Here is a 21,808-nt window from a genome sequence, read left to right as displayed (position 1 = left end):
GCTGGCGCCCTGGCTGCGGAGGGGCCGAGTGCTGACTTGGCCTGGCCGGGGCCCCGCTGACAGAACGTGCCCCCTGACCCCGGCCGCGCTGGCTGACCCGGCTGGGCCGGCAGCAGGGAAACAACGCGCCGGGCTGCGCGCGGCCGGAAAATAACAGGATGTTCCCAGCCAGCTGGGGCCTGGGGGAGGGTGGGCTCCAACCCCCTCCCTGCTCCCCATCCCTTGGGCGCTGGGCTTTTCCGTGTCTCCGCCAGGGCGAGATCGCGGCTCAGCTTCCTGGCCCCGTGTCTCGAGCGCCCCCAGCCTGTCAGTGCTGGGCACTCATGCCGATATCGTCTTTGGGGCGGCCCCCGGGCTGGCTGGGCTGGGGATGCTCTGGCCTGCTGCTCGTGGCACTGCTGCCCCCCTGGGCACAGCGGGTATAAGCAGCGCAGCGGCATTGCATGCCCATGGGTGCAGCTGCCAGGGGCTGTGGAGAGTCGGGGGCCCCAGCTCCCCCAGTCCTGAGCCCTGCCCAAAGCGGTGGCTGTCCTGGCAGTGGTTGGGCTGGGCGGGTGCCACCCTGGCTGCTGGCACCAGTGGGGGACTCTAGGGTTAAGCACCTGGCATGGTGCCCCCACATGTGCAGCCCACCTCTCCCTTGGCCTGCTATTGCTGAAACTGGTGCCAGCCATCGGGACAAACACCAGCTGTTGCTAAATAGATCTGTGGGTGGGAGGCTGAGCAACCGGATGGGCTGTCTCTGTTCACAGCCCTAGGGCTGGGGCTTTGCCTGGGGCCCCCCTCTCTGACTTGTGCCCCCCACCCAGCCCAGGTGAGGATTGTGCCAACTGGGAGAGCGGGCAGGGGGCTGCTGCCCACAGCTACAATTTTATGATCTACTTAGTACTGCCAGGAGTGCAGGGGCCTGGACTGGACGAGCTCTCGAGGTCCCTTCCAGTCCTGCAATTCCATCCTATAGGGGCTCCCACCCGCCTTTCAAGGCAGGGAAGTGGAGTTTGTTTCACACTCATTTATGACCCTCCCAGCAGTCCTGAGCATGTCCCCTTCATGGTGGGGGGAGATTGGGGCACATGCAGGGAAAGGGACCTGCCCCTAAATCAGAGTGAGCTAGGCTCGAGCCCAGGAGTCCTGGCTCCCAGCCCCTCCCCTCCCCTGCTCTAACCACTAGGCCCAACTCCCCAGCCAGAGTCAGGGAGAGAACCCAGGAGTCCTGGTTCCCCATCCCAGTCATTATATGGCACTCACATCCAGAGTAGGAATAGCACCCCCCACCCCCATTCACCATCAACCCTTTTGTGGTGTGTGGCTCTGGACAGCCAGGCCGAGCCCCCTCCCTCTGGCGCTGGCTACGTCCTGGGGACTTGGCATGGCTCTGGGCCCTTGTGAGGCAGGCTGGGGAACAGCTCGTTAAGCTCAGCTCCTCCCGATTTCACAATTTCACAACCTCGGTGTGGTGTGAAGGGCTCCCGGGGGAGGCGGCTCTGGCAGCTCGTGGCCGGGTGGGGCGGCGTGAGGGGGCCCTGTCATCTTTCCAGCTCAGCATGGGAGGAATATGGAGAAAAGTGCAGGCAGAGCCCTGGGGGTTTGGCTTCCTGGCTGTGGCTGCTGAGCACCTGGACCCATGCTCTGGCGTGGGCTAGCAGCCAGTCCTGGTGGCTCCTGGCTACTCCAGCCCTGGTCTCCGCCACCAGGCGGCACCGTGGGACACAGGGCAGGAGGAGGTTGTGTGAGCGTTGGTCACGCACCGGCCCCTGTGTCCGGCCATGCCGTCCCTGACTCTCTGCGGGCCAGCCCGCCTGAGGGGGTGCTGGGGCTGTAACCTGTCCAGCCTGCCCAGCTCCGGTCCAGCTGCTTCCCCTCTGGCAGCAGAACAGGGGGAAGTGGGGAGCATGAGAGTCAGGGCAGGACCTCGGGGCGCATGGGGATCCATGCATTGCTCCCTTGGCTCTGACCGCGCCAGAGCTAGAGAATCCGGGCCAGGTTCCCCTCAGCGTCCTTGGAGCCACCAGCCTGGCCCAGCCTCCTCATGACAGAGAAGCCCCGGGCGAGATAGGGCACGTGCCTCTGTGCGCCTGGTCCGGGGGCTAGGGCTGCTAACCCCATCCTTCCCCCTGCAGTCGTGTACATCTGCTGCTCCCCGGAGACCTTCCGCCAGATCCTGCTGCAGGCCCGGCGCGAGGGGCTCACGCAGGGGGACTACGCCTTCTTCTACATCGACATCTTCGGAGCCAGCCTGCAGGGCTCCCGCTTCCCTGACCCCCAGAGGCCTTGGAGACGCGGGGACAAGGACGATGCCAACGCCAGGGAGGCCTTTAAGGTGAGGACTGCCCAGGTTGGAGCCCTCCAGCCAGGTACCTGGGGAGGCCAGGTGCCAAGTGCAGAGCCCAGTTTGGCTTGGAGCTGGCCTGGGTCTTTGAGGAGAGGACAGCACTGGCTGGGCCTTTTCTAGGTCACCTCGCTAGCCCCATGGGCTCAAAGCGTGTTGGGTAGTAACTACTGGAAGGGGCTGGGAGCCAGGATGCCTGGGTTCTATTCCCAGCTCCACCACCAATTTGCTATGTGACATTGGGCCTGGCTCTGTGCCTCGGTTTCCCCATCTGTAAAAGAAGGACTAGTGATCCTGCTGCCCACCGGGAATGCCAGGGGTTTGAGTCCATGCCTGAGGCCCTTGCAGGATTACTGGGGCAGCTCTGCCAGCCTGCAGAAACAGGGAGGCCCAGTGATGCCAGGGGCTCCGCATTCCAGGGTGGAAGGGGGGAGAACCCAGCATAGGAAGCAGCTGAGGTGCAGCCCAGGGGACCTTACTGGAGCCTCGGCCGCTCATGACCTGCCAGGTTGCTGAGCTCTAGCGGTGGTGGGCACCTGGGGTAGTGCTGGTACCTAGCTCAGGGGGCTGCTGTGGTCCCTGGGGCCGGAGCAGCGCGGCTAGGGTGCTGGCCCAGCTCCCTCCATCCCCCTTGCAGCCAGAACATGCCGTGTTTGCGCCTGGCACAGTAGTTACGCTGGCCCACGCGCTAAGGTGCACCCAGCTTCACCAGTACAAAGGTGCCACGGGTAGGTTCCAGGGCAGTGCCCTGCCTGGGGGAGGGGCACTGGGCTGATAGACTCAGTTTGCAGCTCTGGAGCCCTGGGTTCGAATCTTGCCAAATGCACTTGTGAAATGAGTTTGCTGGGCCTCGGCCCAAATTGCCCCCTTACCCCAGCTAGGCCCCTCTGTTGCCCTAGAGACCAGGGGTCTGGGGGCAGCTTGTGCCCCCCACCCTCCCTGCTTCTGGCCAGCCCCTGTCTGTTTGCTCTTTGCTCTCTGCGAATAACAAGGAGGAAGGAAGCAAGATAATTTCCCCGGGTCTGAGTGCTGCCAGGGAAGGCTATTAATAGCCTGGGGGCGGGAAGCTGCCCCAGCCTCCCCAGGGAGCCCAGGCCTGGAGGGGCTGAGGGAGCCTGTGGGCTGCAATTCTGGAAGCAAGATGAGGTGGAGGAAGGGGCCAGACTGGCAGACCTGGAGGCTTCTGCCCACTGCCTAGGAGTGCCAGCTCACCAGTCGGCCCAGCCACCCTCCTGCGGGGACTCCTGCCACCCGCCCACCTGTGGGGCTGCAGGTGCCATGTGGGAAACGCAGGCCCATCACCACCCGGCTCCTGCCGGGGGGCGGGGGTGCTGCCTGCTCTCAGCCTCTCCCCCCTCTCCCCCAGGCAGTGATGATCATCACCTGCAAGGAGCCCGAGAACCCCGAGTACCAGCCCTTCCTGGAGCAGCTCAAGCAGGGGGCCCGCACCCACTTCAACTTCACCCTGCAGGACGGTCTGGTAAGACCCCCCCTGCCCCTGGCACTGCCCGCCCCTCCTTGGCCAGAGACAGCAGGGCCGGTCAGCAGCCCCATAGGGAATGGAGGGGGCACAGAGACTCGCCTGCAGTCTGGGCATGGGGTGGCCCAATGCAGAATGGAGCCTGTGGGGCAGCGTGGGGCACCCCATCTCCCCCCCTCACCCCCAGCCCACTGGCACCGCCCCAGCGGTTCTGAGCCAGCCCGTCCCTTTCAGATGAACTACATCGCAGCCGCCTTCCACGACGGGGTGCTGCTGTACGCCCAGGCCGTGAACGAGACCCTCCAGCAGGGCGGCACCGTCCGGAACGCCAGCGCCATCACCCGCCGCATGTGGAACCGCACCTTCTATGGTGAGCGCCGCCGGCCGGGGCCCCACCTTGCCCTGGGGCCCGGGCCCTCCCCGGACCCTGCCCCCCTGGCCGTATGCATGCAGGAGTCTCCAGTGGCTGCCCCTGGGAGGGCCCAGATCCCCTCCTGCCCGAGCCTCACCCTGGAGGGGGGCAGAGACCCCCTTCGTGCAGCCCAAAGCCCTAGGGAACTGCTAGGGGAGAAGGGAGGCCCTGGGGGGACTTTGCCTGAGATTCCTTGCAGGACCAACGGGGGGCATCACTCCCATGGTGCTGGGCACAGAGCCAGCTGCCCCCTGCCCTGCCCAGCGCTGCCAGACGGGTCCTTTCCCCGAGCTACTCGTTCCTCCGCTCCGGAAATTCCAGGGCTGGTATCGTTAGTGGCTCAGGGCATGAGCTGGGCCAGGAGCAGCTGGGCCGGGCTACTTGGCGGGAGATGGATGGGCTGTGGAGTGATAGAGCCATTCCCCTCACAGCCTTGCGCCCACACCGGGGATCCCGCCAGAAAGCATCCCGAATGCCCTGGCCAGGCTCCACATGGGTCCACTCCCCCTTCTGGTGGGGCCCCTCCGCCGTGGGGCTGAGGGGATGCTGGGCTGCCAGAGGGTCTGTCAGACGAGCCACAGCCCTGGGGCCTGCGCTCTTTGGAGTCAGGCCCCGGCTGCTTTCCATCATGGAGAGGGGGTGAAATTCCCCAGCAGTTCCAGCGGCGTGCAGGTTTCTCCTTTGCTTTGTAGCCAGTACTGTGTGGTGTTGCTGCGCTTCACCCCAGAGGCAGCTGCATCTCAGCACCGGGCAAGGGATCCCTGTATAACCAGCCTTTGCGCCCCACCCCAGAGGGGCTGCATCTCAGAGCCATATGGTCCTTCTGATATCCCCTTCTCCACTTGTAGCCTCAAAGCCTGTCTTTTCAAAGTCTTCTGCCCTGTGAGGGGGCTGGTCCCACGTGCTCTCACCCTCCCCTTCCCCACAGGAGTCACTGGCTTCCTGAAGATTGACGAGAATGGAGACCGGGAGAGTGACTATTCGCTGTGGGACATGGACCCCACCAGGGGCATATTCCAGGTCAGAGGGTGTCTGGGCCCAGCCTCCCAGTTCTGTCCTCGGCAGTCACCCCCGAGACTGGGCTGGGATGGCTCTGAGCCAAACCCAGGGCCCAGTTACCTGGGGGTTATAGCTGGCGGGGGTAGGGGATGATGGCAGCCTGGGGGGTTCCTGCTGCTGGCCCCCTCCCAGAGCCCCCCCTCTCTCACCCTCTGCAGGTCGTCTACAGCTACAATGGCACCACCAAGAAGATGAGCGCAGTGCCCGGGCGTGAGATCCACTGGCCGGGGAAGGGTGTGCCCAGGGATGTCCCACCCTGCGGCTTCGACAACAGCAACCCCCTGTGCCGCAAAGGTGGGGCCAGCGTCCCAAACCCCCCCCCCCCGGCCCCAGGCTTTGCACAGCAAGTTCTGAGGGTTTCATTCTCTGGCCCAGGCCCCTGGAGCACCGCCAGCACAAATACCTTCCCGCAGGCAGAATCCAGCCTCCCCCAGCGGGGAGGGGCTGTGCTGGGCCGGCCGCATGAAAACAAGCCCCTCCAGGCAGCCTGGCCGTGTGGCTCCATTTCCCACCCCGCAGCAGGCTTTGCACCCCATCCGGGGGTGTGGGGAGCTGCCCCCTTCCCACAAGCCCAGCCTAGGCTCCTCGGCAGCAAAGCCGCGAGGTGGGACAAGTCTCCTGGGTGTTTCTCTGCCCCTGGTACCCTGTGCCCCCAGCAACTGGGCACGCTCCCCCAGCTCCACGTTGGGCTCTGCTGCCTAGTGGGTGTTGTCATGGGAACTTCCCCAGCTGAGCCCCCCCCCCAGCAAACTCGCCCAGCACAGATCAGCACATACAGCCCCTGGCCTGGATTCAAACTTAGGACCCCGAGCCAGCTGCTCCACACCATCGCCCTCCTCCCTTGTTTTGCAGCCAGCTTAACCACCCTGGAGATCCTCTCGGTCATGGTGAGCCTTATCTTGCTGAGCATCACCGTCACCTCCTTCTTCATCTACAGGTGCGGGGAGGGGCCCTGCACCCCAGGGCTGGGCCGGGAGATGCGTCTGGCTGACCTTGGCCAGGATGCAGGGACGGGATGTGGGACCAGGGGGGAGTCAGTGATGCTGGAGAAACACTCCTGCTTTACAGGCAGATGGGGGGAGGGGACACCAGGGAGTGGAGGTGGGCTTGAGGCTGAGACGGGGTATTTGTCCTGGGTTGGGGCAGCACCTGGCACAAGGGGGTGGTTGGCCATGGCTTGGGCAGGAGCTAGCACCATACAGATACCTAGCAGCTTGGGGGGTACTGGGGATCGGGTGCACTGGGAGTTGGGCTGGTGCCCTCTCACATTCCCCCCCCCCCCCCGCTGGTGTGTCCCGGCGCAGGAAGCTGGAGCTGGAGAAGGAGCTGGCGGCCGAGCTGTGGCGCGTGCGCTGGGAAGACGTCCAGTCCAGCAGCCTGGAGAAACACCTGCGCAGCACCGGGAGCAAACTGACCCTGTCCCTGGTGAGCTCCCCGGGGCTCGGCCAGCCTGGGGGAGGCGGGTGTGGATCTGAGCCCGCCTGTCTGGCTGGGACCCCAGGTCGAGCAGCCCCCCTGAGTGACCCCCTCTCCAGCCGGCGCCGCATTGCGGGCATGTCTGGGTGAAGGCAGCCGGGCCAGGGCCCCTGGTTACAGCTGTGGATCCAGGGCGGTTAATTAAAAGCAAATCCCATCAGGGAGCCCTGAGCAGCTGCTGAGCCAGGCCAGGGGTTGGAGGGAGCCACAGGAGGTGGTGGGTGGGGCTGGCTCTGAAATGGTGATAGGGAGGGGTCCCCACAGCTTGGTGGGGGGCCCCCTCAAGCCACTGTCACCCTTCCAAGCCATTGCCCTCTGCTCCAGCCCTGTCCCCCCAGCAGGCCCGTAGCCAGCAGGGCAGTGGGGGTGAGATGGGAAGGAGGATTCGCTGTGGGGGGGGGTGCCCCAGAAGCCCTGGGGTTCCATTCCCCACAGGAGGGGGTGCGTCGGCACTGCCCCCTGCGCCTGCTGTCCCCCCTCACACTGGCTCTTGCTTCCGCGCAGAGAGGCTCCAACTATGGCTCCCTGCTGACCACAGAGGGGCAGTTCCAGGTCTATGCCAAGACGGCCTATTACAAGGTGGGTGCGGGGATCCCACCTGAGCGCACGGGGGGGGCAGCCAGGAACTGCGGGGAGCAGGGCAAGGTCATGGGGACACTGCACTGCAGGGAGCGGGGCAGGGTGCTGGGCCCAGTGGGGTGCTGCACTGCAGGAAGCAGGGTGGGGGTCAGTAGGGGGCTCTGTGGGGAGTGGGGTGGGGGTCAGTAGGGGGCATGGCACTGCGGGGAGTGGAGCAGGGTGCTAGGGGCGCTGCACTGCGGGGAGCGGGGGGAGTCAGTAGAGGACGCTTTCCCCACTGGTAGTCAGTGTCCATAAATGTTACAGCTGCCCGGGGGGTACAAGACCTACCCCATCTGAGCTCCCCCCAATGTCTTTCTCTAGGGGAACATCGTGGCGGTGAAGCACATAAATCGGAAGCGAATCGAGATGACGCGGAAGGTGCTGTTTGAGCTGAAACATGTAGGTGCCCGGCCAGTGCTCGGGTGGGTAGTTGGGCTGAGGGGCTCGGTACGGCTGGCTCTGGGCTCAACTGGGGCATCGTCTGGGGCTCAGCGGGGGCTGCTCGGTTCACACGGCGGAGGATCCAGGCGGGCTGGCACAGGGGCCATGTTACCCACCTGCCCACGTGGACTACAGGGCCTCCCCCCCTCCGAGCATCCACGAGCAGGAGGCTGGGCTGGGATCTCTTCCCTTCCTCCCCCTACACAGACCCCAGCTTGCGGGGGGACCTGGACATGGCTCCTGAATTCTCTGGAGGGGAGGGGGTTGGTGGGACCCCTCCCTGCCCTGGGGCCCAGCTCCCCACTCCCCTGCAGCAGCTATTCACTGCCAGAAAGGAGTGGGGGGGGGAAGTCTGACTTCCCCCCCCACCCCACAGCATCCCCATTGCTAACGATGCTCCTGCCTCACGTTAGTGCCTGGGCCTATTTTTGGAGAGGAGAAAACTAGCTTCCCACCCACCCTGGAACCTCATGCCAAGAGCCTCTTGGCAGCCCCAGGTCCGGGCTGCAGCCACCGCGTCCAGAGCGGAGCCTCTGGGCGAGAGTCCCATCCCCACCCCGGGGGCTGCGTGGGGGAGAAAGGGGGAGCGCAGGAGAGACGTGCACCGGGAGATGCTAGCGTCCCTTGCTCTAGCCCCCCTGCGCCGCGGGGCCGGGGCAAGAGCTCTGCCCCAAGGCATGGAGGGGTCCAGCCTGCCCTGTGCTGGCTGCAGCCCTGAGTGAGCCGAACATCGGGCCTTGCTCTGGGCCCTTCCCGCTCCTCCCGGGGGCCAGCCCAGAGCCTTCCCTGGCTGCACGCATGCATGTGCGGATTCACACGCACACACTGAATTCCCAGGCTTCGACTGGCCCCTCCTGTTAAACCTGGCAGCCTGCTGCCTCTCACGGGCACCCAGAGGGCGAGGCAGGTCTCTGGTGCTTGCAGCTGCCCCCCAGATCCATGGGGCCAGTCCAAGGCACTAGGAGAGCCCCCTCCAGCCTCTGTGCCCCGGCCTCTCGGTGCAGGTTGATCAGTCCCTAGCGGAGGATCTGGGGCGGGAGGGGTCAACGCCGTGTCCTGGCCCATCGCTGACCCTGCAGCCACTGCCCCTGGAGAAGGCAAGAGCCTGGCGTGTCCTGCCCCCCTGCTCTGGGCTCCGTTCTCCTCCATGTGCAAGGGCTCTCCCAAGCCGCCCTGACTCAGAGGCCACACAGGCCAGGAGAGCTATTCCCCTGGGGGTCCCTTTCACTGCTGCTGCTCCCTGCACCACCCACCACCCCCTTGGCACTGGCCATGCAGGAGGCTCTTAATGGGGGTGGCTGGGCACAGACAGACCCTGTGGTTCTCCCCCCCCCCCCACAGTGTAGACGTGTGACGGGGCTGGGAGGCGCGTAGCGTGTCTGCACTAGGGGGATGGCGTCTGGGCAAAAAGGAGCCAGGGCTCATGGACCCCATCACTAGCAGCTGCAGCTGGCATCACAAGGGCCATCGAGGCCCTGGCCCCTGGTGTCAGGACGGATTGTCCTGGCACTGCGAGGTGCGCTGGGCCGAGTGCCGGGGCGGGGACCATTCTCAGCTGCAGCCTGAGGCAAAATGCCCCCCCGCACCTGTCATCCCAGCAGGGCCTGGCTACTTGGCCCAGTCAGTCTGCCAGTGTGGCATTGAGGCTGGCGGGAGACAGGGCTGGACAGGCCAAAGGACTGTCCTGGATGGCAGCCACTCCTAGGGCTTCCCCCCCCCAACCTCCGTAAACTCCTCGGGGCACCAGCAGGAGGTGTCGTCGCACACGCGGGCACTTTCTCCGCTATGTACTATGGGGAGGGACCCGCTCCCTGGCAGGCAGGCAGGCAGGGCTGGCTCAGGTTATCGGCTCTGCCACACACAGGCTAATTACTCATTTGCAAGGAAGCTGCAGGGAAGCCACTGTCCTTTGGTTGCTCATTAGAAATCAGCCTGAGCCATGGTGCAGCACTGCGGGGAGGGGAAGCTTCCTGGATCCCTGGTTGCCATATGGGGTGCTTGCCAGGCCCCATGCAGGGGCAGTATCCTCCCCACTTCCCAGATGGGGAAACTGAGGCACGAGGCAGTTAAGGCCCGATTTTTGCTGGGGATTGGGGCTGGTTACTAACAATCCACTTCAGGTGCCTGGAGTCCAGCTTCCCTCCCTCCCTCCCCCACTCAGACCCATGGGAGCTGCTGGGCGTTATGAAAGCTGGTCCCTGGACCCGGGCACCAGGCGCTCCTGTTGACATCAGCTGGAGCCCTGGGTGCTTGGCACCTGTGAGTAGCGAGGTGCCCCTCCCCCACGTCACCCAGCCTTGGCACTGCAGCTGGGGGTCTGGGGCCAGGGCAGGGCCGGCAGAGTCTGCAGCTGGATGGAACTTTGCTGGCTGGACGAGCGCTGCCCAAGTGCAGGGCAAGGCCTGGCCCCTCAAGGCTCTGGCCCGCTCTGTGACGACCCAGCAGGCCAGGCTAGGAGCTGGGCTAAACAAGCCCTCGGCCTTCTGTGTGGGCTGGTCTCCCCCAGAGCAGGCTCCTGCACCGGGCGGGGGGCTGTCCATCCCACTCGGGCTCCGGAGGACGGGGATGGAGACTCCATAACCCCTGGCCAGGGACACTGGCTGGGCCTGAGGGCGCTCTGACTATGGATCCCATCCAGACTCGGCGGCCGTGTGACCCATCTGGCCACCCGCCTCGGAAAGGGGGCGCATGGGATATGGATTTGTAACTGACGTGGGACAGCGCTCTGGCCTGGGGCAGGCAACGTGATCACAACACTTCCCCCTGCCCTCAGAACCGGGATTTCTGCTGCTTTCCCTGCTCGTGACCCCTGCGCAGCCCCAGAACCATGACTGCAGCTTATTGGCCCTGTTCCCTTTCGGTCCCGGCTCCGGAGGAGACGCTGACCATGGCAACACTGCTGTGGGGCGGGGAGAGCTCCCAGGTTAGAGCCACCCCAATCCATGTGGCGTCCATCCGAGTGTGGCGCGTGGGGTGAATTCCTGCGGCTTCTTGCCGAGCTGGGATGTTCCCTCTGCCCCCGCACGTGGAGGAAGTTTTTAGCACATCGGGTCTTTTTAAATCTACGGGCTGGCTGGGGACCCTCTGTCCCTGTGCCAGCTGTGGGGAAAGAGCATGCATGGGTTGAGCCAGAGGGAGGGGTGGGGAGGTGACAGGCCGAGAGGAAACTGGACACGTGTTCCACAATCCCTGTGTCCTGTGCACGGGGATTGGTGCACACGCAGGGCCCGGCTTGCAGGGTGATGCACTGCATCTCCGGACATCTGGCTGCAGCTGGAGATGGGGTAGGGGGTGGACGTACCATTGGGTCATACCTCTGCTTTTGGGACTGAAATTCAGCACAAGAAGTTGGGGCTGCTGATCATGGAGCAACCTTGGAACCCACCCCCACAGCCCCCCACTTGCCTCGTAAATATCACGCACTTGGATGCCGGCCAAGCAATTTCCTGCCCACCTGACTGGCCTTATAAATTCTTCATTAGACTGAGCAGAGGCTTCCACTGCAGCTTCTGCCTTCACGGCTGTGTGGCTGTTAAACAGCTGCTGAGCCCCACCCCAGAGGTGGCTGCATCTCGGAGCCAAGAGGGATCCCTCTTGGGTATAAATAGCTGCCATGCTCCCCCTGCCCCACACACGCCTTTCAGAGGTGGCTGCATCCCAGGGCTGGGTGAAGCAATGCCTGTGAGTGGCCTGCAAAGCACTCTGGGACGAAAGGCCCTATGGACTCCAAGCAGCCTTCCCATAACCCTGCCTTCTCCATCCCCCTGCAGATGAGGGATGTCCAGAATGAACACCTGACCCGCTTCATCGGAGCCTGCACAGACCCCCCAAACATCTGCATCCTGACAGAGTACTGCCCCCGTGGGAGCCTCCAGGTATCCCCACGCAGGAGCTATGGGGCAGAGGAGATGCAGTGGGGTGTAGTGGATGGGACTGGGATCCAGGAGTCCTGGGTTCTCTCCTGGCTCTGGGAGGGGAGTGGGGTCCAGTGGGTTGGAGCGGGGGCCTGAGAGCCAGGACTCCTGGGTCACGGTGGGGCAGTTCCGTGTGGCAGCTGGTGAAGGTTTGCCAGGTGCTGAGCAGAGCCCAGAAGGTGTTGGAGCAGCAGGGGAGGGGCCCGAAGGAGCCCCCGGGCCTGATGCCCAGCGCCCTGCATGCTGCCGTTCCCGGGTGGGGTCGCCAGGCACCGATCTCCTTGGCGACGGGGGGAGGAAAAGGGCTGTGACCCCGGCGTCGCAGCAAACGTGCAGAGCAGTGGGCAGGCCTGTCCGTGCCCCATCAGTGCCCATGGGAGGGGGGGCCCAAGCAGGGCGGTCTCTGTGTTGGGAGGGTCACGCTTTGCAGCAGCGACAGCAGAGGCAGTGTCTGAATTGAAAGGAGGGGGCACAGTTGGGCTTCCCCCATCCCCAGGGCCCAGCAAGTGCTGGTGAGGGGCATGGGGGCTCTTTCCAAGCGGGATGATTTATGGGGGGGAGGGCGCTCCCCTCCCCCGTTCCCTCTCTCGTGACAGGCCTGGATTCCTGGCTGTGTGCTCCAGCACAGAAGCAGTTCCTCTAATGACCGAGAGAGAAGCCCTCTCCATGCTGGGGGTCCCTGCCGGGTACCCCGCTTGCTGTGGGGGTCCCTGTTGGCCAGCCAGGCGCCATGGGGACATGCTCCCTTATTCTCCAGCTCTCGCTGTTGAACACAGTGAGCCGTCCAGTCCCCCAGGCCCTTCCGCCCGGCCTGCCATGGAACCTCAGCGGCTGGCCAAGCCCCGTGCATGCCGGGTGCCACGTGCACTTTGCACCAGCGCAGCCCCCCACTCCGGTCCTGGCTGCACGTGGCCCTGGTTCAGTTCCACGCCCAGGCCAGGGGGTGGCCCCAGGATAGACCAGCCAAGCCTGGGTCCAGTGCCCACCCCAACCCCCATTACCAGCAGGTCTCACTGGTGCCACTGCCAAGGGCTGATGGGGAGCCGGGGGTGTCGGCCCTGGGGGGAGGTTCCAGAAGGATCCAGAGCCCTAGTTGCTCGGGAAGAGGGCTCGGACCCCTCAGCTGGGAGGAGGGAGAGTAGCTCAGCGCCCCCCTCGTGCTTGTCCCCGTGCCGTGCAGGACATCCTGGAGAACGAGAGCATCACACTGGACTGGATGTTCCGGTACTCGCTCACCACTGACATCGTCAAGGTAATGGCCGGTCTCCCGTCTGTGCCCAAGCCCAGCCCCCTGCCTGCCCCCGCAGCACCCAGCCCCCCACAACGCCCAGCCCCCTGTCTGCCCTTGCAGCCCCCAGCCTGCTCCCACAGCGCCCCCTCCAGCTCCCTGCAGTGCTCAATGCCCATACCCAGTCCCTTGCCCTCCCCATGGGGCCTCTGACCCATGCACCAGTTCTGCAGCCCCCGTGCTGTCCCCCTGGCAAGGCCAGGCAGGGGATCTGGACTTCACTGCAGAAGGTCCCAGGCTGAGGCTCCGGCATCCCCCCCCTTCTCTGCCCCCCCCAGGGGATGCTGTTCCTGCACAATGGGGTGATCGTCTCCCACGGCAACCTCAAGTCCTCCAACTGCGTGGTGGACAGTCGCTTCGTGCTCAAGATCACGGACTACGGGCTGGAGAGCTTCCGCGTGGCCCCTGACTCCGACGACTCCCACGCACTCTTTGCCAGTGAGGGCCGCGGCGCCCTGGGGGTCCCTGGAAACGGGGGGTCCCTCGGAGGTGGACACAGCCCCAGTTCTAGCCTGCTCGCCTGGACCCCACTGGGTCTGGCCACTGGCTGCCCCATTTCCCCCCTGCTGGGCCCAGCCACAGCCCCCCCAACCCTCAGTGGCCACCCCATGCCCCCACTGCTCGTCCCAGCCACTGCCCCCCTCACTGGCCATGGCCCCCCAAACCCCACTGGATCTGGCCACTGGCTGCCCCATTTCCCCCCTGCTGGTCCCAGCCATGCCCCCTGCCCCAACTGTCTCCAGCCATTGGCTCCCAACCCGTTAGGCCCAGCCATGGCCCCCCTCATCCCTCCCTGCTGGGCCCAGCTATGCCCCCCCAACCCTCACTGGCCACCCCATCCCCCCCGTTCGTCCCAGCCACTGCCCCCTCACTGGCCATGGCCCCCCAAACCCCACCAGGCCCAGCTCCCCCCACCGCCCCACGCTGCTCCCAGCCATGCCCCTCGACCCTCACTGGCCACGGTCCCCCCCACCCCCTCTGACCCCCCCTGGGCCCACAGTCGCAGGGGGCAGTTAGTCAAGGGAGCCTGTCCCAGGCCCTTCCTCTGAGACAGGACCAGAGCTCGGCTCCAGGCCGGGTCAGTGGTCCCCCACCCCCCCGGGCTGGGGGAAAGCCCTGCGGATCCAGGACCTCCAAGCCCCAGCCCGGCTGGAAGGCCCCACAACACAGCAGGGCAGCCAGGCCAACCCGGGTGTCTTCCCTCCTGCTGGCGGTGCCCCTCTCCTGTCTCCATCCCCCGCCCTGGCTGACCCTGTCTCCTCTCCCCATGCCAGAGAAGCTGTGGACGGCGCCCGAGCTGCTGCGCATGGAGGTGCCCCTGGCCCGGGGCACCCAGAAAGGAGACGTGTACAGCTTTGGGATCATCCTGCAGGAGATAGCCCTGCGCAACGGGGTCTTCTACGTGGAAGGGCTGGACCTGAGCCCCAAAGGTGAGAGTTGGGGGAGGGGAGCCCTGCCTGGGGGTGACGGACCCCAAAAGTGAGAGTACTTGTCGGGGAGGGGGAGGGCTGGTGCCCCAGAGCAGAGGGAATGCCCTTTGGGGGGCTCACTCGTCTGGCTGTGTAAATGGGGCATTTCCCCCCTCCCCGGCTTGCCCAGCTAGGGGCAGTGTGCTGGGGGAGGCTGGGGAGCGGAGTGCCAGCAGGGCAGGTACTGGCTGGAATCCTGGTCTGAGGGAAGCCGGGCTTGGCCCCCCCCCCCAAGAGAGCCCATATTTGGGGCATAGGAGGGGGTCCGTTCCCTGGACAGGTGCCAGGACAGCAGGGATGAAGCGGAGCCGGGGGGGTCAGCCAAGAGCCCCAGCCTGCTGGCCAGCTGGAAGGCAGCCAGGAGGGGAAAGTGGCAGAGCCAGGCAGAGAACCCAGGAGTCCTGAGTCCCATCCTGTGTGCTCAGCCCTAGAGCCAGGTGGGGCACTGATGGGAAGCTGATGCGGGAACACGTGAGCCTGGGCTGTGGCCTCTGGGGGGGCATCTGGGGCCTGGGCCATGCTGTTCATGGGGGCCCCTGGCTCACCCCCCCGGCCCACAGAGATCATTGAGCGGGTGAAGGGCGGCGAGCGCCCCTACTTTCGGCCCTCCATGAACGTGGCCTGCCACATCGAGGAGCTGGGGCTGCTCATGCAGCATTGCTGGGCCGAGGACGTGCTGGAGCGGCCGGACTTCAACCAGATCAAGATCCTGCTCCGCAAGTTCAACAGGTGAGTGGCGCCCCCGTCACTCCCAGCCCCTTCAAACCGGCCACGTCACTCCCAGATCCCCCCCCGTCACTCCCAGCCCCTTCAAACCGGCCACGTCACTCCCAGATCCCCCCATCACTCTCAGCCCCCCTCAAACCGTCCCCGTCAGCCCCAGTGTCACTCCCAGCCCCCCTCAAACCGGCCACGTCAGCCCTGCCGCAAGCCAGACTCCTCAGTCAGACCCTCCCCACTGCCCCCGACACCACCTCCAGGCACAGGTCCCGCTCGAGTGGCCCAGCCCATGGAGGGAAAGGTGGGACTCACTGCCATCCCGCTGCCCACCCCCCACCTCCTCCACCCCATCCAGGGCTGCTGGTCTGGCCCTGCCCCTGGAGCCTGCCCCCTGCTGGCTGGTCGTGGGCTGTGTTGCGGGAGCCCCAGCCCGCTTCCACCCCGGTTATTCCATCAAGTCCCTTCCTCGGGTGGGAGAGGGAGCAAGTGGGGGGCTGTGCTGGCTGCATGGCTGGCGTGGGTGCCCCACCCCGGCGAGCTCTGGAGGAGAGAGGGTCATTCCCGCGGCCCAGCATTCTCACGGCCCTGTGCGTTGCAGGGAGAACAGCAGCAACATCCTGGACAACCTGCTGTCGCGCATGGAGCAGTACGCCAACAACCTGGAGGAGCTGGTGGAGGAGCGGACGCAGGCCTACCTGGAGGAGAAGCGCAAGGCTGAGGCCCTGCTCTACCAGATCCTGCCCCAGTGAGTGACGGGCCGGACCCGCCCGCCCCAGGCAGGCTCCTTAACCCCCCCATACTCCTGAGGGCACAAGGCATGTGCCAGGCCTTGTGCCGGAGACCAGATCCTAGACTGCCCCATTGGCATCCAGGCTCCATCCCCAACGCTATGGGGGCCTGCTCCTCCTCCCCGCAGCCGGGGGGTTAACCCCACTGTTGGCCAGGGAGCCCCCCAAACACCTGGGTATCCAGGCCCCTTCTGCCCCCGTCCCTCACCCCGCTCTCCCTGTCCCCCAGCTCTGTGGCCGAGCAGCTGAAGCGCGGGGAGACGGTGCAGGCTGAGGCCTTCGACGTCGTCACCATCTACTTCAGCGACATCGTGGGGTTCACAGCCCTGTCGGCAGAGAGCACCCCCATGCAGGTAACCGGGGGGGGCAGGGTGAGTCCCTGTAGGTCACTGGGGGAGGTCTGTGGTGCTCCCCCGGGGTCTCTGCCCCAGCCACCTGGGCACAGCCGCTGGTTAGCCCCCCGCGGGTTGGGAAGGGGAATCCTACCTGCGGTGACAGTGCCGGGGAGGAGGAAGGCAGCAGGAGAGAACTGGTGGAGCTTGGATCTGGCCAGGGCCCCCCATCCCAGGTTCAAAGCCCGCCCTGGCGGGAGAGCTATGTGGAGGCTGAGGGGCTAAGCACAGGGCTCCAGGCGCAGGCAGGGCTGGCGGTGCTTGGAGCCAAAGCTCCCACCCCCACCGGTGGGCACAGCCCTTGCTTGGGCAGAGCTGCCAGGCGCAGGCAGGGCACCTTGGAGACTGAATCCCTGCTTCATCCGTTAGCAGCCCGGATCCCCTGGGCAGGAGCCTGCGTCCCAGGGGAGGGTTCAGGCTGTCCCCTACCACCGCCTATCTGCCACGTCTCTGGGGCTGGCACGTAAGGGACAGGAGCGCTCACTGCCCCGGGAGTGGGGGGGATCAGGCCAGGCCAAAGCTTCTCACCTCCCCCCTCCCACCCCACTGCGTGCGTTGCAGGTTGTGACCTTGCTGAACGACCTGTACACCTGCTTCGACGCCATCATTGACAACTTTGATGTCTACAAGGTGAGGGGTGGGGACTGCTGGGGGAGGGGGGTCTGGCCGACACCCACCTCCACTGAGGCTGACGGTTCTGGCACGAACAAATAGCTGCTCCCCTTCCCTGGGACAGCCCCCCTCATGCTGCCACCCTGGTGGAGATGCCATTGCCGTGACGTGCCCCCAGCTCTGCCCTGGAACTGAGGCCACCCCGTGCTGGCTGGATCTGCCCTCTTGGCCCTTGAAATCCTCACTCCAGAGGCAGCTTCACACCCCCCAGTCATGCCCCTGCTGCTCTGTCCGAGGAGCTGGAACTGCTCCCGGAGCCCCACTCGCTGCTAGGCCCTCCGAGGGCCAATGCCAGGGAGCAGAGGAGCTGCCAGGCCGGCCCAGCCCTGTCGCTGGGAGGAAGGGGCAGTGCTGGGGTAAGGGGGAGTTTCCTCCAGACCTTGTCAGCTGGGGGCAGCTCATGGCCAGAGGCAAGAGGGCACGTCAGCTGAGTACAATGCTGGAGGCTCCTGGTCTGCTGAGGCTGCCTGGGCGTGGGCACACGCGCGCGCGCGCGCGCGCGCACACACACACACACACACACCAACATTCCCCCCTGGGCTCAAGCCTTACAACAAGGCCCTGAGTGAGAGGCATCCGGGTAGGCGGGGGCAGCATGTGCAGCTGGCTTGCCCTAGGGCTGTGCTTTTCCCCCACTCCCCTCCCTCCCCCCCCCCCCCCCGCAGGTGGAGACCATCGGCGACGCCTATATGGTGGTGTCGGGGCTGCCAGTGCGCAACGGCAAGCTGCACGCCCGCGAGGTGGCCCGCATGTCCCTGGCCCTGCTCGACGCCGTACGCACCTTCAAGATCCGCCACCGGCCGGACCAGCAACTCAAGCTGCGCATCGGGATCCACAGCGGTGAGCCGGGGGGGCCGGCGGGGAGGGCCTTGAGCAACGGCAGCATGGCTGCAGGCAGCACCAGGCAATGGGCTGCAGGGAGCCCCTAGGGTATCCCCCCACCACCACCACGCACACACTGGGGTGCACAGAGGGCAGCAGGTGCTCGGCAAGGGCTGCAATGGTACCTGGTACCTCTAGAGAGCAGAAGCCCCCCTCCTGCCCCTCCCCTTGCCATGCAGCTCTGCAAGAGCCTGTCACACTCTGATCCTAAATAGACTGGGCCATTTGCATGGAACTTGGAGCCAGGACTCCTGGGTTCTATCCCAGCTCTGGGAAGGGAGTGTGGTCTGTGACAGGTTCGGTCACAGAGATTCCCCTTGAGACTGTCACTTGATGAGCTGGGATACCACTGAGAACAACCCTCCTGCTAGAACAGGTGCTCTCCACTCCTGTCGTACTGAGTCAGACACTCCAGTCAGCTCCAGCACAGCCCCAGAGGTTGGGCAACGCCTTTCTGCAGTTCACTGAAACTGAAATTCACTCAGCCCAGGGGCTTCTCAGTTAACAGGGACTTTCCCAGTGCCCAGTGTTCAGCCTTTCTGGGAGCCTGAACCCCAAATAAATCCGTTTTACTCTGTATAAAGCTTATACAGGGTAAATTCATAAATTGTCCATCCTCTATAACACTGATAGAGACGCACAGCTTTTTGCTCCCCCAGGTATAAATCACTTACTCTGGGTTTATTAATAAACAAAAGTGATTTTATTAAGTACAGAAAGTAGGATTTAAGTGGTTTCAAGTAATAACAGACAGAACAAAGCAGCAAAGAACCCTGTGGCACCTTATAGACTAACAGATGTATTGGAGCATAAGCTTTACGTCTGTTAGTCTATAAGGTGCCACAGGGCTCTTAGGCTGGATCTGTAAAAGCAGCAAACACGGCTACCCCTCTGATACTAGACAGAACAAAGTAAGTCACCTAGCAAAATAAAGCAAAAACACGCAAGTCTAAGCCTAATAAAGTAGAAAACTGAATATAGATAAAATCTCACCCTCAGAGATGTTCAATAAGCTTCTTTCACAGACTAGACTCCTTCCTAGTCTGGGCCCAATCCTTTCCCCTGGTACAGTCCTTGTTAGTTCCAGCAGACATCTCAGGGGGTAAGCAGCGGTTTTCTCATGACTAGCAGACCCTTTGTCCTGCTCCACTCCCTCTTATAGCTTTGACACAAGGTGGGAAACTTTTGTGTCTCTGGGTCCCCACCCCTCCTAAATAGAAAAGTACCAGATTTAAGATGGTTTCAGAGTAGCAGCCGTGTTAGCCTGTATTCGCCAAAAAGAAAAGGAGTACTTGTGGCACCTTAGAGACTAACAAATTTATTTGAGCAGAAGCTTTCGTGAGCTACAGCTCACTTCATCGGATGCATCCGATGAAGTGAGCTGTAGCTCACGAAAGCTTATACTCAAATAAATTTGTTAGTCTCTAAGATTTAAGATGGATTTCATTATCAGGTGCCATGGTCACATGTCACGGTAAGTCCCCTAGTCTCCATTCCCCATGGGCGGACCCACACGTACACAGGAAGGCTTTCAAGTAACTAAGGCCATTTACGACTGACTGTTTCTGGAGCACCCTTAATGGCCTCCAATTAATATGTTTACATCAGTGATACAACTTCATGTCTTATTCTCCTAACTCCAGACACAGAAGTAATACATGCAAACGAATAGGATGAACGCACTTAGTAGATCACAAGCTTTCTAATGGCACCATATAAGGGGTATTTAGCATAAAGCATATTCCATTTATGTCATATTCATAAGCATATTTCCATAAAGCATATGGAGTGCAATCTCACAGGGTCTAGTGGTTAGAGCAGGGGGGCTGGGAGCCAGGACTCCTGGGTTCCATTCCCAGCTTTGGTAAGGGAGTGGGGTCTACTGGTTAGAGGTTGGCCATGGGGGACTGAGGGCCAGGACTCCTGAGCTCCAGTCCTAGCTCCACCACCAGCTGGCTGGGACCTTCCCTGCCTCACCCAGGGAGCCGCTAGCGTGTGAGGCCCTTTGTATAAGCCCAGCACTATCAGTGCAAGGGCGGGTTGATTTGAATGTATGTGATCCAGGCAGGGGAGGGGTGAGCCCTGGTGGGGGACGAAGCAGCCCTGGGTGCAGCCTGCACGGGGGTGCCCAACACTTTGTCCCTCTTGTTCTAGGCCCAGTCTGCGCGGGGGTGGTCGGTCTGAAGATGCCCCGTTATTGCCTCTTTGGGGACACGGTGAACACGGCCTCACGAATGGAGTCCAATGGGGAAGGTAAAGGGGCCAGGCACAGGGCTGAGTTGTGGGGGGTAGAAGGGGGCACTGCATGGGGAGAGTGGTGCCAGCAAATGGGGGGCAGAGGGGAGGACTGGGTTGGGAGTGGGGAGGGGTGCTGGCGAGCAGGGGGGCCACCAGAGTGGAAGGGGTGGCTGGAGCTGGCTGGACTGGGCCAGTTGTCCTCCCCAGGAGCTGAGCTGAGGCCGGGCAGGTGGCTGCAGGGAACTGGAGGGGGCTGTGTCTCTGTGCGGGGGGCAGGACAGGGATGGCAGAGGGGCAGGGTGGCCGTGTCCCTGCGGCACCCACAGACCCATGTCTGTGGTTCCAGCCCTGAAGATCCACCTGTCGTCGGCCACCAAGTGTGTCCTGGAGGAGGTCGGCTGCTTTGAGCTGGAGCTGCGCGGGGACGTGGAGATGAAGGTGACGGAAGCATGGCCTTCCTCTGCCCCCACTAGCCTCATCACCCCCCACTGGTCCCCCGCCACTGTCTGTGTTCCCCCAGGCACTACTGCCTGCCCCACGGAGTCCCGTTCTTGGGCACTACCATCTACCCCTTCCTGGGGACACGTGCCCCCACCCTCACTCGTCCCCTCCCTCGAGCCCTACCTGGGTCGGGCCAAGCAAATGGGGGGCTGCTCCAGCACTGGCCACATCTCCTGACACCTGCCAGAGCAGACTCTACCCCTGGCCTGCACCTTCCTCCTGGGCCAGGCTGTCAAGGGCCCTGCCTGGGGCGGGCATGGGGGGGATCCCTGCAGGGTGCCCCCTGAGCTTCCTCTCCTCCCGCAGGGCAAGGGCAAGATGCGGACGTACTGGCTACTGGGTGAGCGAATGAGCAGTACGCGGGGCTGACCTGCCCACCAAGGGACCAGTATCCATCCGCGCGCCGGCCTGTCCTGCTTGTCCTCCGGGCATCGGCCTCTCCCACAGATGCTTCAGCCTGGGGCTGAATGGGGCCCTGCAGGGGGGGCCTCGCTGAGCCCAGCAAGACACGGGCTGGGTGTGGACCAAGCCCTCCTAGGGGGTCTCCAAAGACACTTCAAACAATCACCCCCCACCAACAATCTCTGCCGCCCGACAGCCTGAGTCGGGTGGGGGGAAGCACAGAATGGTTGGACTGAACCCTAGGGGGATGATACCCCTGCAGCAGCATGGCACCCCTAGTCCCACCCACTGCCAACACCCGCCTCCCAGTGCCCCTGGCTTGTGAAAAGCCCGGGAGTAGAATCACTGGCCCATCCCCATTCCCAGCCCTGAGCCCCGGTGCTGCCCCTGCCCCCCTCTCTCTCCACCCCTGCGGTGAGGCCCCTGAGTTGGAGCCACATCTTGGGAGAGGATCCCACCCCTGTGAGCCCAGAGCCTGACATCCTGGGGGGCCTCTCCCCCAGCCCCCACCATGCTCATCCCCAGAGCTGTGGGTGGGGAGGAGCTCTGGGCCAGGGAAGGAGTTGATGCTGCCCAGCACCTGCCCTTTCACAAAGAGTGAGGGGAGCTCATACAGCTGGGCATCACCCCCCGCACACACACACACAGGGTAGGGGGGTTGGGTGTCCCTGTCAGGGCATTGTCACCAGAGCTCTACTCTTTGTAATAAAGCCTGTGTATCTCA

The 21,808-nt window shown here is 63.8% G+C and overlaps 1 protein-coding gene across 1 annotated transcript in view; it reads left to right on the top strand.

The window, feature by feature from the left end:
* Nucleotides 1-21,808, top strand: part of NPR1 (natriuretic peptide receptor 1) — a 27,958-nt gene extending 6,150 nt beyond the window's left edge. Inside the window, exons 2-22 of the mRNA XM_038382949.2 lie at nucleotides 2,121-2,320; nucleotides 3,696-3,809; nucleotides 4,044-4,179; nucleotides 5,150-5,241; nucleotides 5,439-5,574; nucleotides 6,133-6,217; nucleotides 6,585-6,705; nucleotides 7,261-7,335; nucleotides 7,699-7,776; nucleotides 11,589-11,693; nucleotides 12,913-12,984; nucleotides 13,299-13,458; nucleotides 14,295-14,450; nucleotides 15,050-15,218; nucleotides 15,808-15,954; nucleotides 16,227-16,350; nucleotides 16,951-17,019; nucleotides 17,727-17,901; nucleotides 20,098-20,196; nucleotides 20,528-20,619; nucleotides 20,989-21,808. Of these exons, the coding sequence (XP_038238877.2) occupies nucleotides 2,121-2,320; nucleotides 3,696-3,809; nucleotides 4,044-4,179; nucleotides 5,150-5,241; nucleotides 5,439-5,574; nucleotides 6,133-6,217; nucleotides 6,585-6,705; nucleotides 7,261-7,335; nucleotides 7,699-7,776; nucleotides 11,589-11,693; nucleotides 12,913-12,984; nucleotides 13,299-13,458; nucleotides 14,295-14,450; nucleotides 15,050-15,218; nucleotides 15,808-15,954; nucleotides 16,227-16,350; nucleotides 16,951-17,019; nucleotides 17,727-17,901; nucleotides 20,098-20,196; nucleotides 20,528-20,619; nucleotides 20,989-21,051 (2,468 nt within the window). The 3' untranslated portion in view covers nucleotides 21,052-21,808. The remainder of the gene's footprint in view (nucleotides 1-2,120; nucleotides 2,321-3,695; nucleotides 3,810-4,043; nucleotides 4,180-5,149; nucleotides 5,242-5,438; nucleotides 5,575-6,132; nucleotides 6,218-6,584; nucleotides 6,706-7,260; nucleotides 7,336-7,698; nucleotides 7,777-11,588; nucleotides 11,694-12,912; nucleotides 12,985-13,298; nucleotides 13,459-14,294; nucleotides 14,451-15,049; nucleotides 15,219-15,807; nucleotides 15,955-16,226; nucleotides 16,351-16,950; nucleotides 17,020-17,726; nucleotides 17,902-20,097; nucleotides 20,197-20,527; nucleotides 20,620-20,988) is intronic.

The sequence above is a fragment of the Dermochelys coriacea genome, chromosome 24, assembly GCF_009764565.3.
Source record: "Dermochelys coriacea isolate rDerCor1 chromosome 24, rDerCor1.pri.v4, whole genome shotgun sequence".
NCBI classification, from domain to species: domain Eukaryota; kingdom Metazoa; phylum Chordata; order Testudines; family Dermochelyidae; genus Dermochelys; species Dermochelys coriacea.
Note: the sequence above shows the minus strand (reverse complement) of the source record. Positions and strands in the feature narration are given on the sequence as shown.